At 37.2% G+C, this 18200-nt stretch overlaps 1 protein-coding gene across 1 annotated transcript in view; it reads left to right on the forward strand.

The window, feature by feature from the left end:
• Positions 1-14949, forward strand: part of LOC141436027 (uncharacterized) — a 56338-nt gene extending 41389 nt beyond the window's left edge. The window contains exon 2 of the mRNA XM_074098862.1: positions 13855-14949. Within this exon, the coding sequence (XP_073954963.1) occupies positions 13855-14723 (869 nt within the window). The 3' untranslated portion in view covers positions 14724-14949. The remainder of the gene's footprint in view (positions 1-13854) is intronic.
• The last annotated feature ends 3251 nt before the right edge of the window (positions 14950-18200 follow it).

Genomic DNA, 18200 nt, shown 5'->3' on the forward strand with positions numbered 1-18200 from the left:
CAATCTGTATGAAAACCAACCGTGTCACTTTTTATATCTACTGTCAAGAGCGAATTAGCGATGTGAATTCCCCGATGTCCGCGCAAAATCGGTTCAAATGTGCCGCCCGCCCGCGCCGTGGGGCTCGAGTCAGTCACTAGTCATGATTAGTCAGTTAGGTCGGGGTTCGGTCACGCTAAGTAGATGCATTTGCGTAATATAGTGTTATCTATATCTGTGGGTGCTCAATACGGATTTTTTTTATTTAAGAGCGTTTATACCTGCTGAGCTGGCAACGTTGCATTTTTTTCAGTTTTTCTCGATTATTCCATAAAAAAATAATGAAAATTAAAAATGTGGTCTGTTAGAACTGTTCTTAATAATACAATTTAACGTAATAAGTTAACGTGTCTACGAGTGCTCCAATAATTATTCGTTATAGACTTATTTTGTTCACAAACCGTTAATAAACAATAATTCGTTTTTAAAGAATATAAAAGTCTATCACGAATAATTATTGGAGTAGACACATTTACTTATATATTAAGAAGAACTCTATCAGACTACATTTTTAATTTTCATAGAATTTTTGTGGAATAATCAAGAAAAACTAACAAAAATGCAATGTTGCCAGCTCAGCTGCAGGTATTAACGCTCTTAAATGTATGGTGATAAATGTGCTTTTGATTCGAATCCTCCCAGATGAGCATACTTAATATACATAGGTGCAAATGCACTGGATATCACAAAATAAACCCTTCTAGTATTTTTATTGTCCAAAACACTTCACCCCTGTAAGCCTAAAAATGACATTTACATACGCCAAATTGCTCAGCTTCATAAAAAATATAAAATAACATTTATTTACTGACATTAAAATCTATCTGGACCACAAAGCACGATGTTTGATATATTTTTCTAGTTATGTTCGCCTTTAATGATTTTAATTATCAACTCTCATGTATATTTATGAAATAGATCATTATTTCTATAGTCGTATTAGACTAACAACATCACGATCGGCTGAGCATGAGATTGTAGAACATTTTGCGGAAATTACTTGCGACATGAATAGCTTTCAAGGATACTTCATAGACCGAACTGAATTAAACACCTACTTGTACACTCTCTTTGTTTTATACGGCTTTAAGTTTATTTCTTTTTTTGTTGTGATTCAAAAGGGTATAAGAGATAACAAAAGCTATGCTTACTTTGAGACTAGCTCGATTGGTGTCAGTTGTCCCGTGATGTTACAAAGGATCAACAGATTCGATTTCTTTATTACATGCACAATAAAGAATGAATATTTTTTACGTATCCATGAAAAAAATACCATTTTTGTGACTGAAAAGTAAATTATAATCTTCTTCTTTCTCGATTCTACTCTCTTAAATCACCCAATCGCGTTATACCTGACACCAAGTCAGTTGATAGTTAATGATTTGATTTGCTACCTATAAATAAAAAAATATGAACGATTAATCAATTATGTTAACAAATCTATGAGTTTTTTTGGTAGTCGCTGTACGGAACCGATTGTTCCGGGTGACTATATTCTGCTAGTTCATGCCCATTTGGTCGCATATCTATGTGTCTGCATCAAAAAAAAATCTCCAGTCCAGATTGAGTATTATATAACCTAACCTAAACAAGTTGACTTTGGTAATTACAAGTTACTCTATTTAACGCATTTTTTATTTCAAATGTTAACTTCGATCAACTTGACATTCACTGTAAACGCTATTATCTAACCTAGTAAGTACTTACTGACACGTCGTATTTCACACCAAATTAATCAATATGTAAACTAATAATTAATAACAGCACAGTAAATCTATTGCACAACATTTAAATGCCAGATTTAAACTCTTTATATAACTATCGACAATAAACTATCAGTTTTGACACCGTGTATATAAGTTTTTCACTTGTTTCATGTGAAATCGTTCGATTATCTAATTCAAAGGTCGGGTTAAGGGTCATTTATTGCATATCTAAGATTAAGTTTTACATAAACGATTGTAATCGAAAAAATACTACAGTAGGTGTATGAGTTGGTGACCATGTATTTATAAACGAAAAAAAAACGAATTTTAACTTTATAGTATTTATGAACAAATATATAATATATTATCTTTATTACCCATATTTATACGCTTGCTTAACTAAATATCGTATCAAACTTTTATTTGCTTTATTATCTTAATTATATGCGACTGCCAATTTGACGTGGACGATGCTTCTCTATCGTATCAAATTATTGTAGGTAAGTACGCATTAAATTACTGCTCAAATTTTTTTTTTATTTAACTACGATTTGGTGGTAAACGCGAAACTGAAAATTTATTGGAATATCGCTTCACAGCTTAAAAACTAACATCTGTTTACTTTTTTGGTTGTATTTAAAATACACACTGTATTTCGCGAAATCTTCTCCGTTCCGCGGCCTCGCAGCTCTCGGTTTCGCCGCATGCGCACTCTCACTTTCCAACTTTTTCTTATCGGAAGTTCAAGGTGAACTGCGGACGTGATGTTGCCCTAATATTGGTGATGCCGATTATTGGCTAACTAGTCGTAACCGTTACATGGTGAGTTGAATGAACGTTATCTACAATCTTGAGATGCCCGATATTGTTTTGTTTGTGAATGTCTATTGACACATTTAAAAATACAGAGGTTCAAACAGGTTCTTGAGAACAAATTGTATTTAGTAAATACACCCGCAGCATAACGGCAAATATACTTATATGTAATTTCATGTAAAAAAAGGAATATTTTTAGTACAAGGTTTATTTGCTGCCTTTACTTTTTGTTGAACGTACTTTGAGTGTCATCCAACCTACATAATGTACATACGAGTGTCGAGTATACCCAATTTCAATCGACCACTGAAACTGAATCAGAAAAAACTATTGCAATAAAAATACATATGTTTTCTATTTGTTTGCATATGTCTTTTATATGTTTTTTTTGTTTTTTAGTACGTATGTTTTGCAAAGCAATTCAATGGTGTGTGTGAAGTTCCCAATCCGCACTGGGCCCGCGTGGGAACTACGGCCCTAGCCCTCTCATTCTAAGAGGAGGCCTGTGCCCAGCAGTAGGACGTATAAATAGGCTGGTATGATGATGATGATGATGTTTTCTTATCTTAAACCCGCATTACAATTTTAAACTTGGTAATTTTTTCATACGATATTTTATTGTGATTAAATTATTATTTATTATTGCCAATCCGTGTTTTCGATCACGAGCCAATGGGGCCCAGTCATTTCAAAGGCATTCATGAGGCTGAAGCTAACATGTAGAGGCTTTTGGTATACCATTTAATACAATTAGAAGGGCGCAATTACCTGGGGGTCTATCCCTTAATACACTAGCTAGCTGCTAGCGGAAATAATTACCTATTCTTTAATACATATATCGTCCATGTCTTGACTTCAAAACTCTGAACCCGGGACCACTACCTACCTTCATAGTCAGGGTCAGTAACATCTACAACTAGGTTATCCGGTCGTGACTAATGATGTATGAACAGCTCATCACAAAAGCATAGGAAGTATTAGTAGTTAATACTTAATCTCAACTCCATTTGAATACCTTCTTACATTTCAAATCCGACACTAATCTCAGTGAGCTCACTCATGTAATCTTTATAAGTATCGTACCAGTACTTACTGCAGTACGACTCAAGACATCGGTTGCTTCACTTACGACTCAATGATTTGACAAATGGGATCAATTACTTGGCGTGTGGTGTGTTACGTTACGAGGAAGTGCGATGTGCGATGCTCTTATGGGTTTTGCAATGGTTAGGTGGATATGGGTTTAGTGCAACAAGACTGAAGCATATTTTTAAATTCGATTTGGTAGAGATAAACGCCAACAAAATATTCCTTTAAAATTAGACTGCTTGTACCCCTATTATTCCGAAGCGGAGACAGGCCACCCACTAGGTGGACTGACGACATCGTGAGAATTGCGGGCAACCGGTGGATGCAGTGGCGAATTGTCGTTTATCGTGGCGTTCTATGGAGGAGGTCTTTGTTCAGCAGAGGACGTCTTCCGGCTGATGATGATGATGATTAAAAATCTCCGTTAAAACCAACGTTATTTGCTTTAAATTTAAATACGAGTGTCACGGAAGCCAGAAAACGCGTAAAGTAAAATTTTATTAACTCGTGTAGATAACTACACGATTTAGTAGGTAATAGATTAGTATAGTATGGTCGTAAATGTTTACTGTTAGTTATAAACATTGCATTAGTCCACTTTAAAGTGAAATAGGTACTTTTACTTTAACTCTGTCACCGTCAATACAATCACAAGTACTATAACTCTGACTTCTCATTCGCTAATTCAGTCGCCGAGCAGCAGTGTTGAAGCTGCTCTGTTCCGGAGTGAAAAGTAAAGCCAGTGAAATGACCGGTACGTGAAGTCTTCTCAGCCTTCTAGCCTGGTAAATAGATAGCTGGACGTCCGGAAAAAATCATGGGGTACTTTTATCGTAATATTCCCACGGGCTCCATGTAAAATCTCCAAAATGTTAACAGCTGAGTCTATAACATGAAATTTTGCACGGATGTTCTTCATACAACGTGAGTTAAGACTGCGATGTAATTTTTTGGAGATTCCCATTCGAATTTAGTATAATCCTAAAATCTCGATTGAACTACTAGATCGAATTGTAGATGTTTGTATTTAATTTATTTGCATAAGATTGTTTTTTTTCTCTGCGTAATGTCAAATTTCTCTCTTTTTAAGTTTAATTGTATGTAGTGTATATCTTGTGTATGTCTAACTTGATTAAGTTACTGCGTGGACCCACTGAAAATCAGCGTCGTGGCACCGCGTGCCATGACACATGCTGAGTGCTGTGCTGAGGAGTGTCCTTTTTTTGTATCAACTACCTACATTCATGCATATGTTTATGTTTTTCAGCTGTATTATTGTAGGTGTTCAAAAATAAATATTTTCTATTCTATTCTAATTGTTTATGTGGCTTTGTAATGGCTAGTTATAAATAAGGATCAATCTTTCCGATTTCGTCGCATAGACATAGCTTGTTTACACGTAACGAGTAACAAGGCAATTGGATTTATTGGTAGGTAGTTACCATAAATGCAACAGTCATCCCAGTTACTATAAGTAGCTAGAAAAGCGGTTTAGTACTCGATATCCATAAAAAGATATGGATGGCATGATAAAATTTAATTGAGTAGGTACGTTACTTTCATAAAAAAATCATATTAATATGTAGCAATATCTGTAAGACGATAATTATGTCGAAATATTGAAAAACAAGAAGCTCGAAGAATTGCGAGACTGAAGTGGCAGTGGGCGGGGCACATTGCTCGCAGGACTGATGGCCGATGGGGTCAAAAAGTTCTCGAATGGCGTCCGCGGACCGGGAGACGAGCTGTCGGTAGGCCTCCAACAAGATGGAGCGACGACCTGGTTAAGATCGCGGGATCGTGGTGGATGCGGAAAGCACAAGACCGGTCTGAGTGGAGAGCCTTGGGGGAGGCCTATGTCCAGCAGTGGACGTCTTTCGGCTGGCATGATGATGATGATTGAAAAACATGGTTTCATGTTTTGCAAAATTCAAGATACTTACCTAACTTGCATAACTGGCAATAGGCTAGATCCCTAGAAAAAGATGTGTTTCTCCTTCAGTTAGATTACAAAAAATGTTAAATTATGTACTTAACTATACATTATAGCCGGTTAAAGTTCCATGTGACGTAGGTATGTACCTTTTACATAGATAAAAAATATAATAATATAAATTTCGAACTAAGTTAGGAAACCCTTGCCTTCGACGACGCTCACCTTTTCAAATCCCGTTGCAACAAAACTGCGGAGATCTTTGATAACGCTGTACTAGTACCGTATTATTTCATAGTCACGTTACTCAAACGGCTCGGAGGCAATCGAACGGTATGCCACGAATGCATTGGACGGTGCACAGATTGCAACAGTAGGTTAATAAGTAGTACGAAGCTTGTAGGGCGTGGTCTACATATTGTTTTTTAACACCCGACGCCGACGGGTGTTATAAGTTTGACGCCGTCTAGCTTTGGCATTGTAGCTGAATCAGGCTCAATAGGTACATAAGTAGTGGAAGGAGAATTAGCAACAAAAGTGGGATTCCAATTTACGCCATTTAACTAAGAAAATGGATATATAAATACACATTGAAGACAAGTTTCTCAAAAACATGATGAACTACTTTTTTATCTTACAAAACTGGTAATAAACATTAAAATAAAATTGGCACTTATTAATTATCACCGGCAATTAAATTGCCAGCAATAATTATGAGATATTTTGCTACCGAAAAGCATTATGTCATACGGAGCATCAAAACGAACTTGCCCGCGTTAAGTGCCCTCTCTAATGCATTTAACCATTACGTTATATGATGTGCATTACTTGTTTTAAAGCTTCTTGCAATTCATGTAACGTAAGATAATCACTTACAACTTTCGGATAAAAGTGCGGCAAATAAAACGCTCTTACAAAAGAGTACTGTACCAACTTATGTTTCTTCTTTACAATTATTAACGGTTTTTGAGCTCCAAATGCACTTTAGTTCTACTTGTTGCGTCTGTCGTTATGTTTACGTCAATGTTCGCAACGGATGAGCAACTAAATTGCTTAATCATCACCGCAGTTGTCAGTGAAGAGTCGTCACTACATACTATGTTAATGGGTGCACTTCGCAAGTCATGTTTATTTAATGAAATAGGACGAGCAGTGAGCTAGTAGATCTGCTGTTAAAGTACCACCACCCGTGTGGATGTCGGCGGCCGATCGTAAAATCTGCCAGATCCCGAAATTCCTAGGCATATCGTGAAATAGCGCCATTTCATGATATGCCTAAAAGTTGGCCAGGCATATCATGATGTGCCTGAGAAACAATACGGCAAATCGATCAGAGCAACGCATTTTTCGATATTCCTATAGCTCTGTACGGCACATCGTGATATGCCCAAAGAAAAATTTAGGTACGACGAGCGAAGCGAGCGTGGCGCGACAGCGGCCGGCGATGTGCCAGAACCGATATGGCGCCATTTCAGAATATGCTTAGGAATTTCGTGATCTGGCGGATTTTACGATCGGCCGCCGGCCGACATCCACACAGGTGGTGGTACTTAACAAAAGATCTACTAGCTCACTGCTGACATTGCCACACCAGAGGGTATCAGACGTGCTTTAATTATTTTAAATCTTTTGGGTTCTGTTTGGTTTGTATAATAATCGGTAACACTTCAACAAGAAGTGTTCAGATACTTGAGATTCAGAAATATGAAACGGTTTCCTATAAAATAACAAAAGCAGTGTCACAGCTTTATAATCTGAAAATTTATTTAAAATCAAAACAGGTCCTGGTTTTAAGTAATATTTTGAATTGGAATGTAGTTTTCATGGACAATCTCAACTTGAACTCAGTGAAGTTTTATTGAACGAGATATTGCAAAAGAACGACATTCAAATATATCTGCGATTGAATACCCGACTGTTGAATGTCCTTGTGATGCTTTGGCAGAGCCCTGTTATTTTACATTTAATTACTATATAGTTTCGAACTTAAATAAGTTTTTGTTAAAAAAATAATTTTGAATACAAGCTTTTTTGCTGACCGTACTTTTTATTGACTATAGTTGTATTGTCACCCAAACTACATTTGTATACCAAATTTCAAGTCTATGCCATTACCTTTGAAGAGTTCCGTCCTGTTGAGACAATCCTGGCCGAACACCAGGATGTCACTACCAGATTATTGTATTGTCACGCAATTTACATAAGTATACCAAATAGTTATTAAGTATATATTGTGCTTTGATCGACTATGACCCATCAATCAATTTGTGAAACATTTTTAAGTAGGTACAGTCAAAAGAACTGATTCGCGTACCATCCCATACATCTGCCACAAAAACATAGCTAAATTGGTTATGAAAGGTTCCACCCTGGTACGTGTAATGGTGTAATGATGATGTAATAGTTTTTCTTTTAAATTCTTTAACTACCGCCGTGAATTTTATCACTTATTCAGATACATATTTTACTCGTATAACCATCTTTTATAAAAATATACATATTTTATAAAAATCTTGAGGTACTCGTGTTAGTATCCGTCTACCAGTTTGTTTGTCAAGCCATTCGCTACGAATCTACTGGACCGATTAAGTAGAAAATTGGTTTACGAGCAATCTGACAGTAAGTAGGTACATAATTACAGAGACTGTTATTCATTGTAGAATTTATTTCAATCAATACAAAAGCAATCGTCATAGCTAACAAGGAAGAAAAAACTTCAAAAGTCATTCGTCTTTACATATTGTACTTACTGATTTATTATCAGTTACTATTAACACACAAACGGTCATTTATATCGTTCATTTAAACACATATAGCCTCACGTTCCGTGTTCAATTTCTTTAGGGATGGCATTGGAAATGTCCAGCGTATAAAGAGCTCCAAATGGAACTGGCTGCAAAGGACTTATATGTTAAGTTACGCTGGTTTTGGTTGCAAAAACCTTAGACAAAGTTGTTGAACGGTGACGCATATTATGTCGAGTAACAAATGACTGTCGTTAGTGTAAAGACATACGCGGAAATGCGGGAAATAAGCGGATGCTGTGATACACAATGCTAGGATCAATGCCACGGGCCATAGATATAATAAAAGATAAATTAGGGTAGTTCATGTCATATGTGTTTAGTGTCCACGAGTTGACAAAATATCTTTTTATAATTTAAAGCTAGATATCGATAATTTTTCATTATAATGTTACGAATGCCATAGTAACCTATATTTCTTGGGGAAAGTCTTCCTAAGTTATGAGTCAAGTTAGTTCGAAAGTTGTAGATTACACTGAATGACATAGTGTCGTCACTATTCGAAAGCTTTGGCAATGACGATTTTACCTAAGTGCAGCTATTGCAATTTCTTCATGCACAGGTAATGCAACAATGCTAAAGGATTTCAATTTCCACCCACGTTCTTTAACATTTCAATTGTTACTTAACATCCCTGTCTAGAATAATAAACTATTATACATTTGTTGAATAATACATATCGTGCTTGTGCCATTTTTGCAAGCTTTTCTACAAGCTTTTATTTAACATGCGACGGTCAAGTGTAGAACCGTTTCAAAACTTACAAACAAATTTTGACCCACTTTCTAAATTACCTGTGTCAAATAAAATTAATATGCCAAATAACATTACTTAATATTTTAAATTACCTACATAATTGTGTTTATAAGAACAATGTGTTTACTACATTTCTTTACAGCTTCATTACTCAAAAACTCATCGAACGAATTAAAGCATTCTTCTTTTAGGAATGTCTTTTTTTTTAAATCTCGTTTAAAGTTTAATGCATAATTATTCGGACCATTTTTATTGAGGACCATTTCTGAATGTCGCAAAATTGGATTTAGGTAGGTAATAACAATTTATTTTTATTTTATGTGTTTTAGTGTTACTTATGTCCATTTTCGTATTAAAGACATCAGGATGTTTATAAAAAGTGCCGATTCCAATTGTGCAAGTAAAAAAGACAAACAACAATTTACTCAGTTGCGATGCGAAGCCATGCCCAATCGCGTAGCCATATTAGAAAAGAATGCGTATTTGTTTCACTAATCGATGTCGTGCTCTACATTCCAACATTTCCAACTATGTCGAACATTGCAAGATGCTTTACCGAAATTAGTCATTTTAATTCAGTGTTCGGTGGATGCAAGTGGCGAGTTGTCGTTCATTGTGTCGTTCTAAGGGGAAGGTCCCGCTAGAGGTATTTGAGTGATTTGGACCTGTTCAATGGTGCAGTGAATATTATTTTGAGTTGGCCGGTATCGGAAGATGCAGTACGAATTTACAGAAAGAAAGAAAGAAAGAAAGAAAGAAAGAAAGAAAGAAAGAAAGAAAGAAAGAAAGAAAGAAAGAAAGAAAGAAAGAAAATACATTTATTTAACGCCATAAAACAAACATACACACACAGGTTCATCAAGCACTCCTTTGCATCCAGATAATCTGGACATCGCAATAGGAGTGTTTGATGAGTGTGGACATCGAGTCTTTCAATGAGGCTGGCATAGTCACACAGGTGCATAAGCCTCAAAAAAAATAGAAAAAAAAGTGAAGGTCTTTATTCAGCAGTGGACGTCTTCAGGCTGATGATGATGATGAATTCAGTGTTAATACCGTAGGTAGTAGACATATACAGGGCAGTTCCAAATTATAGTCGGTCCATGGGGGTCCCCTGATGGTAGTGATCCCCGCCACCCATGGACACTTAGAGCATTATTAGGACTCCGGGTGCGTTGCCGGTCTAAAGAGGAAGAGGAGATAGAGGAGGGGGAAAGGGGATGGGGAGTAAAGGGGGGGAGGGGAGTTGGGCCTCCGGATCTCCCACTCACCGTACGAAACATAGAAGCAAAACTACTATTTCACGCTGGTATTCTGTGGGAGTGTGGTATTAACCCGGTCGAGCCGGCCCATTCGTACTGCAGCCAGCAAGTGGTTACAGGTAAGGTGTGGTAGACCACATGTAAATGTGTGCCGAAATCTCAGGGTTTTAGACTCTTTTGCAGGATTATAGCCGGATTGTGTAAATATCAGGAAGGTACGAGTATCGCTCGTTAGATTTTTTCAACTCCCGACGCAAAAAGAGGGGTGTTATAAGTTTGACCGCTATGTGTGTCTGTATGTCTGTTTGTGTGTCTGTCTGCCTGTCTGTGGCACCGTATCTCTTAAACGGGTGGACAGATTTGAATGCGTTTTTTTTAATTGAAAGCAGGTTTTCTAGCGATGGTTCTTAGACATGTTTTATCAAAATCGGTTTAGCAGTTTTTGAGGTGTTGAAAACAAAGTCGGAGGTTTTCCAACTTTTCGTTGGTTAGGTTATATTTATATTCACATAACATTTCCATCCAAGAACATTTCGGCCCCAAATGCTTTTTGTTCTCCATGCTATAAGGCCTACCCATTGCCACTTCGACGAGCTAATCCAAAACACATGTTATTGTTATTAAATTCTTAAGAAATATACCAAGACAACAAAGGTACAGCGGAAACTGTAAAGTAATAATTTAGTTAGTCATTTGTTCTGCCTTAGGCCGTCAGGAAAATGCATATTATACACAGAAGGAAGCATTGAAACAAAATTATGTATCAGTCATACGAGTACATAAAGAAGCATTTAATACGCAATAATTTGTTAAGAAAATGATGGTAAATGTGTCTACGCGGAAATGTTATGACATGCGCGAGGAAGAAAGGACTTGTTATGTCACCTGCATATGTATTACATGGTTTAGCAATATGTATGTATAATTAGTTGACCCGCGCCTGCGTAGTACGGTAGTAGTAGTGGAAAACATAAGGGAAGTAAGCACATGGAGAAGAGTTATCGAAATTTGTTAAGTTATTTCGGCAAAAAAAATACAGTAGGTATTTATCTACTCAACGAGTTCTAAACAACTAATTACCCTCGATGGGGTAGGTAAAAAACTAGTGTTTGTTTGGGAGCCCACCTTAAAAACATTTTCAAATAGTTTTTGTCAATTTGTACGGATTTAGCTCCACAAGATACTATGAAAATTTGAAGACTGTAAGTAGTTCCAACCGTTTGGCTGTACAATCTGAGTGATAGACGATAAGACAGACGGATACATGAGTGACAGCAATAGGGTTCCCATTGGGCCTTTCGTGTGCGGAACCTTACAAACGGCATAAACAAGCGAAAGTGATACAGTTGCCACATGTCCACAAACAAAAGATAATCCTTATTCCTACGCAACTTGCGTATTGCCTAGTAATGTGCGTTTAATCTGATACAAACGCACATTTTATTCTGTATTACGTGGAAAGACGTGACTAAAATTATTGCGTCGGTATTATACACTACCTCTCGTCAAAAGGCCTGCCTATTTCAAATCTAGCCTTGTTATAACCTAACCCGAGCTTTCTCCTGACCTATGGCACAGTTATGAAATCTCGCGTTGTTTTCCCAACAAAAATGCAGATTTTATTTTAAACAAACTGACTATGGGCCGAAGGTTGCAAAGGTCAGTAATTAAGTAGTTGACTCAAAACATTGTATTTCATAAAGTTGGAATTTTCTGAATTAATTTAAAATTCCGTATACCTACCTATAAATAGTTATATCATGATAGGCTGCTATTTACTCTTGCACTTTAAAGTTGAATATTTTGCAAACAAATCACTGAATCGCAAAATCTAAAAAATCTAACCTATCCAACGATACCCCACACTACAAGGATGGATGAGAAAAAAAAATCACCCCCACTTTACGTCTATGGGAGGTACTCTAATATTTATTTATTTTAATTTTTTATTGTACCATTTTGTCGGCATAGTTTACATATATATTCGTGCAAAATTACCGCTTTCTAGCATTGATAGTCCCTGAGCAAAGCCGCGGACGGACAGACAGACAGACAGACAATCATGGCGAAACTATAAAGGTTCCGTTTTTGCCATTTTGGCTACGGAACCTTAAAAGTCATGACTTAAACCAACATTGACTAACTGGCCAGTGCTTGTAACATAATCGAATGAGTTCATTTGCTTCGGTCCAAAAGGCTCAGACATAGCAGTTCATACAACCAATCGAGCAGAGTGTGACAATATCCATAGACTTACGTCGTTATACGTAATGGGAGGACGTAATAGTACCGACTAATGATAATGAATACTATTAATCATTACACGAAGCTGTGTCAGTTTGTTGGTTAGATATTTTATCATACTGTAGCCATGTGGGCTACAAAATTGTTAAGAGACAGTCGTTAAATTGACTTAAAAATAGTAGATTGTACAACAAGAGCATAAAACGAGCCCGCATTTTAGCCGAAATGTTCATTGAGCCCGAGCCGGTACGGCGAGGGTGGATAGACAGACACGTCGAGGGGAAAATGAGTTTAATGCTCGAGTTTTACACTGCTTTTTACTTCGATTGTGAGGAAATTAAATAGTAACAGTGGAAGCAATTGTTCGCTTACTACCTATGTACCTTTTATGTTTCATGCATTGATATATAATTATATTTTTTTCGTTTTATTGATTTATTTTAATTGATTTTTAGTTTCTTATAAAATAAAAATATAAAAAATATATTTTATATAGAAACTTTTCGTTTCTGGCTGTTGACACCTGATTAACTTGGTCTTAGACAAAGATTTTACTTTATGCACTAAAGCATAAAAAGTAATTTTTTGTCGCCTAGATCCAGCATAAATACGAACTTTACGAGCATGAGAAGTGAAAAAACTAACAATCTAATAATAATAATAATGTATTCGATGTAGTTCAGGAAATGTAAAATGCAGTAGCAAACTAATTCCGCATCAAAAACAATAAGCCACTTATAAACATCTGTTTAAAACCGTCGCAAATCACGCCGGGACGTCACGCCTCGCGCCCACAGCCCAAACTTAATTTACAAGTGTAATGAAAACAATGCGTTTATGCATTATTTATAAACAAGCGCAATCTCCGTTACAACACATCAAACCTACATGCGTCAAACTCTGTATTGTTTTATCGTTATCAAGGTCTCAATCTATCTTTTGAATGAGTGCTGACATTTGATGTACTCGTAGTACTTACATCGGATTGACTAAAACTCGTTGTTTTGGGCCTGTAGCTTCTTAAATTGCTGCCCATTTTAAGAAGTTACAGGCCCAAAGCTGCCCATTTTAAATAACCAGTTCTATAAAATGCAATTTCATATGCCCCTGCCAATACTAAACATAGTCCTATGAATCCTTTTATAAAAACGTGTGCTTGTCGTGTCGTTAAACGTTACAAATAAGATTTCTTTTGGTTGTTTCAGATGACCTAACAGACCTCAGTGCGGAATCATCAGAAATCATCCCAGAAGCAGTAGCACCACCACATCAGCATTTTGAACATCAGAGCGCCCACGAACCCCAGCCAGCAGCTTCCACGTCCGTCCAGACCGATCACTCCATAGAACTTGTCGGTGGATCACAAACCTTCTTCCCCTCTTTTGCAAATCTTTTTGAACCGCGCCAACAGAGCAGCTACAGCCTTGGCTACAGAAACCAAGAGGCGGCTTTCAGTCAGAAACCACAGTCGTACAGATCCCTGCTAAACTATCCTCTATTTGGAAACTACAGGAGCCTCGATGGTTTCGGGAAACAGAACAGTGCTGCTTCAGCACCCCTAGTTGACGCTAGCTCCAGTGTTCTTGGCTCAGGAAACTTTGGCATTATTCGAGGAGGAACATTCTTTGCTCAAAATGACGAAGACAGTGACGACTTCGGCGATAGCTTCAATTCGTTCTACAACAACGGTCACGGAAGACCGTCTAACGGACTCGGGTACATCGCGAACCCGAGACCCAACTTTAATCAGGACCAATTCGCAAACTTCCGAGACTTCGCCGATATAAACGCGCCATCAAACTCCGCCTACTCCCACTTCGTTGTAGTATACGCGAACAAAAACGCAACTATGGACGAAATCAGCGAAGAATCGAGACGCGTCGTCTCCAAGCCAAAAAACATAATCGAGACATTAGAGCGTCTAGACGTGAAACCGCCAAAGATTACGAAAGCTAAAGCTAAGCTAGCGGCGACAAAGCAGAAGTTCAACAAAAAGGAACAGTGGAAGAAAGCTAATTCAAAGCACTCGAGCCCAAAACACGACCCGGAAGAGCCTTTACTAGCTTTAAGTTAAAACCAGTGTTAATACAAAGACTTGCGTTATGTAAGTGATTCGACGTACCAGTAGAAAAATGTAGTGACATGTGAGTCGCCGAGTGATGAAATGTTACTGTCTAAATTTAATTTTGTGTAGTGTGGTCTACTTGTGTAAGCGGTTTTGTGTGATACGAATGAGTGGATGCGAGCTGTGTGCTTATGAATGGAAAAAATGAGACATTAAATTAAAATACGAACCTTAACTATGGTTTTATTTGGGACTTCCCGTAATTAATCAAGAAGATGTACACATCAACTTTCTGTGTTGGTAATGGTGTGTTGTAAGCAAATTACTAGTTACAAAATTGAACTAGATATTAGTTTCGAATTGATTCAGCAAAATAATACAGCACTTTTAAATTTCGTCTGAGACTCGACAGCCTAGGCAAATGAGTTAAGTTGCATTTAACTAGTTAGCTTATTGTCAAGACCATTAAATAGCTCAAAAGCTATATTCAGGAGTACAAGTGTAAAATCGAGCTAATGCCTTATAAATTTGTGCAGGTAAAACTACGACAAAGCAGAAAGACTCTGACCAAATCTAAATTGGCTTTCTTATGGCAGTATCTTAACAAAAACCAGTCGATATGGCAAAGCGAAAAAAAAATAGTTATGTCTAAAATCTTATTTTTTTAACCTGTCCTTAGTCTTTATTCTTGTAACTGAGATGTTTTTAATTCATAACACGAATACGTAATTACACTCATACTTACCTATGTAAAATATAGACGATTCGTATTTATTCTTTACTAACTGTTGTTCGGCGATGATTTATTTTTAACCGACTTCAAAAAAGGAGGAGGTTCTATTCCAATGTTTGTATTTATTTTATGTATATGTTCACTGATTACTTGTTGGAAGGTGTAATGCCGTCCTCATATTTCTCTATGGACATTATTTGAATTTGGTGATGACAGGTTCTACCAATTTGTCTTTCAATTGTAATGTTTTGCTAGATACCAATAAAACTAGTATTTTTAATTCACAAAATGTTTTAATATAATAGCTATATGCTACAGTTCCATCTCTATCAGTGGTAGCAGAGCGTGGTTGTGGCAAATGGAAAATTAGCTACTTTTATAAACAAAAAGTGAGTAAACAAAATGGGCTCAAATTTTCGGAGCATAGAACCGTTGACGAAATCGAACTACGATACCTGGTGTCTACAGGCACAGGCAATTCTCATAAGAAACGACTTGTGGGACATCGCTAGTGGCGAAAAAACGTTAGCGGCGACTGCCAATGCCGATGAAAAGAGTGCTTACTTCAAGGAAGACTTAAAGGCAAGGTCAGAGCTACTGTTGCTTATATCTCCTGCCGAACTCAAGCAAATTAAGAGCTGTAATACGTCTAAGGAGGTATGGGACAAGTTAAAGTCAGTCCACCAGAGTTCAGGGCCAGCAAGGAAGGCTACGCTGCTAAAACAGCTGGTTCTGAAGAAAATGACTCCCCAAGAAGACGTAAGAGATCATCTTAATAATTTTCTGGACGTAGTCGGTAAATTAGAAGATATGGATGTCAAAATTCATCCTGAGTTACTAAGCATTATGATGCTTTACAGTTTACCCACAAACTTTGATAGCTTCAGAACAGCTATTGAGTCCAGAGATGTCCTGCCAAGTCCAGAAATCCTAAAGGTCAAAATTATAGAAGAATATGAAGCAAGGAGGCAAGTCGAACCTCAAACTTCAGAGGCATTCTATGTTAAGCCAAAGAAAAAGGGATTGTTGTGCAAGAATTGCAACAAAAAGGGGCATTTGACAGAAGATTGTTGGTCAAAGAAAAAGCCTAAGGGCAACGTGAACAAAGGTCAAGAACAAAACTATAACACATGTTTGACTACAGAAAATTCGAAAACCAAAGATGGTTCATGGTGTTTAGATAGTGGCTGCACGTCACATATGACAGGAGATAAAAGGCTATTCACCGACCTAATTCCTGCGAACGACACACTGAGATTAGCTTCGGAAAAACACACTACCGAAGTTAAAGGCAAAGGAAAAGTCGTACTCTACACCGAGAGCTGCAAAAATAATTTACTAGACACACTATACGTACCAGACTTGACAAATAACTTAATGTCAGTTAGTAAAATCACGGATCATGGCTACAAAGTACTATTTGAAAGAAATGAAGCTAAAGTCCTAAAAAATAACAGTGTTGTCTTAAAAGCTAAACGAAAAAATGAATTATACTTTATTGAACTTGATGAACCGGAAGAGATAGCAAATTTCACGCCTAGAGCTGAAACCGAAATAATGAAATGGCACAAAAAGCTTGGTCACGTGAATGAGAGAGACCTAAAGCTGATGGTAAGAAACGAAATGATGCGAGGACTTAACTTTAAGGAAAACACGCTTGAGACGTGTGAAACCTGTATCAAAGGAAAAATGACCACATTACCATTCCAAAGCCATGACGAAATATTCTCTACCAAACCGCTACAAATAGTCAGCAGCGATGTATGCGGGCCTTTCGAACATGAATCACTGGGTGGATCAAAGTATTACGTCACATTCATTGACGATTACACTAGATACTGCTGCGTGTACTTCATGAAACAAAAGAGCGAAGTTATCGAGAAATTCAAGGAGTATAAGAACAACGTTGAACTCTTCCATAAGAAGAAAATTCAAAGTCTTCAATCTGACAATGGAGGCGAATACAAATCAAAAGCATTTGACAAATTACTTATGGAAAATGGTATTAGTCGAAGATTATCTGCACCCTACACCCCACAACAAAATGGCTGTAGTGAGAGAAAAAACCGCTCACTCATGGAAAAGGCAAGATGTCTGATGATAGAGTCCAATATACCTGCAAACTTCTGGGCTGAGGCAGTAAATACTGCAAACTATCTTATAAATAGGAGTCCAGCAAGAGCACTAAAAGGAAGTTCACCCTATGAGAAGTGGGTAGGAAGAATACCATCAGCAAAACACCTACAGGTGTTCGGTCATAGAGCGTTTGTACTGAATAAGAACCGAAGAGGGAAACTCTCAGCCAAAGCCGTGGAAGGAGTATTTGTAGGATATGCGAAAAACGCTAAAGGCTTCAGAATATATGTACCGGAGAAGAAAAACATAATCATAAGTAGAGATGTAAAAGTAATCGAAAAGATGCACTATGAAACGAATCCTACTGAGAAATACAAAGATTGTCAACCGGAGAAACTTGAACCTGAAACCGAAAAAATAGAAATAGAAATTACTAATAAAAACTTACCTTTTCAGAATCCTAATCTACCTTCTGACTCCTATGTCCAGCCTGATCAAGAAATGTTCCAGCCTGATCCAGATCCAACTGAATCATCCTCTACAAGTGGCAGACCACAAAGAGAAGTGAGACCACCAGTATGGACAAAGGATTATGAGCTAAATCGATGCGTAACTATGCTTACTACTGAAGAAAGCAATGACAGCTCGTTTCTTACGTTCAAAGAAGCTGTGACAGG

This window comes from Choristoneura fumiferana, chromosome 16 (assembly GCF_025370935.1).
Source record: "Choristoneura fumiferana chromosome 16, NRCan_CFum_1, whole genome shotgun sequence".
Lineage (NCBI taxonomy): Eukaryota > Metazoa > Arthropoda > Insecta > Lepidoptera > Tortricidae > Choristoneura > Choristoneura fumiferana.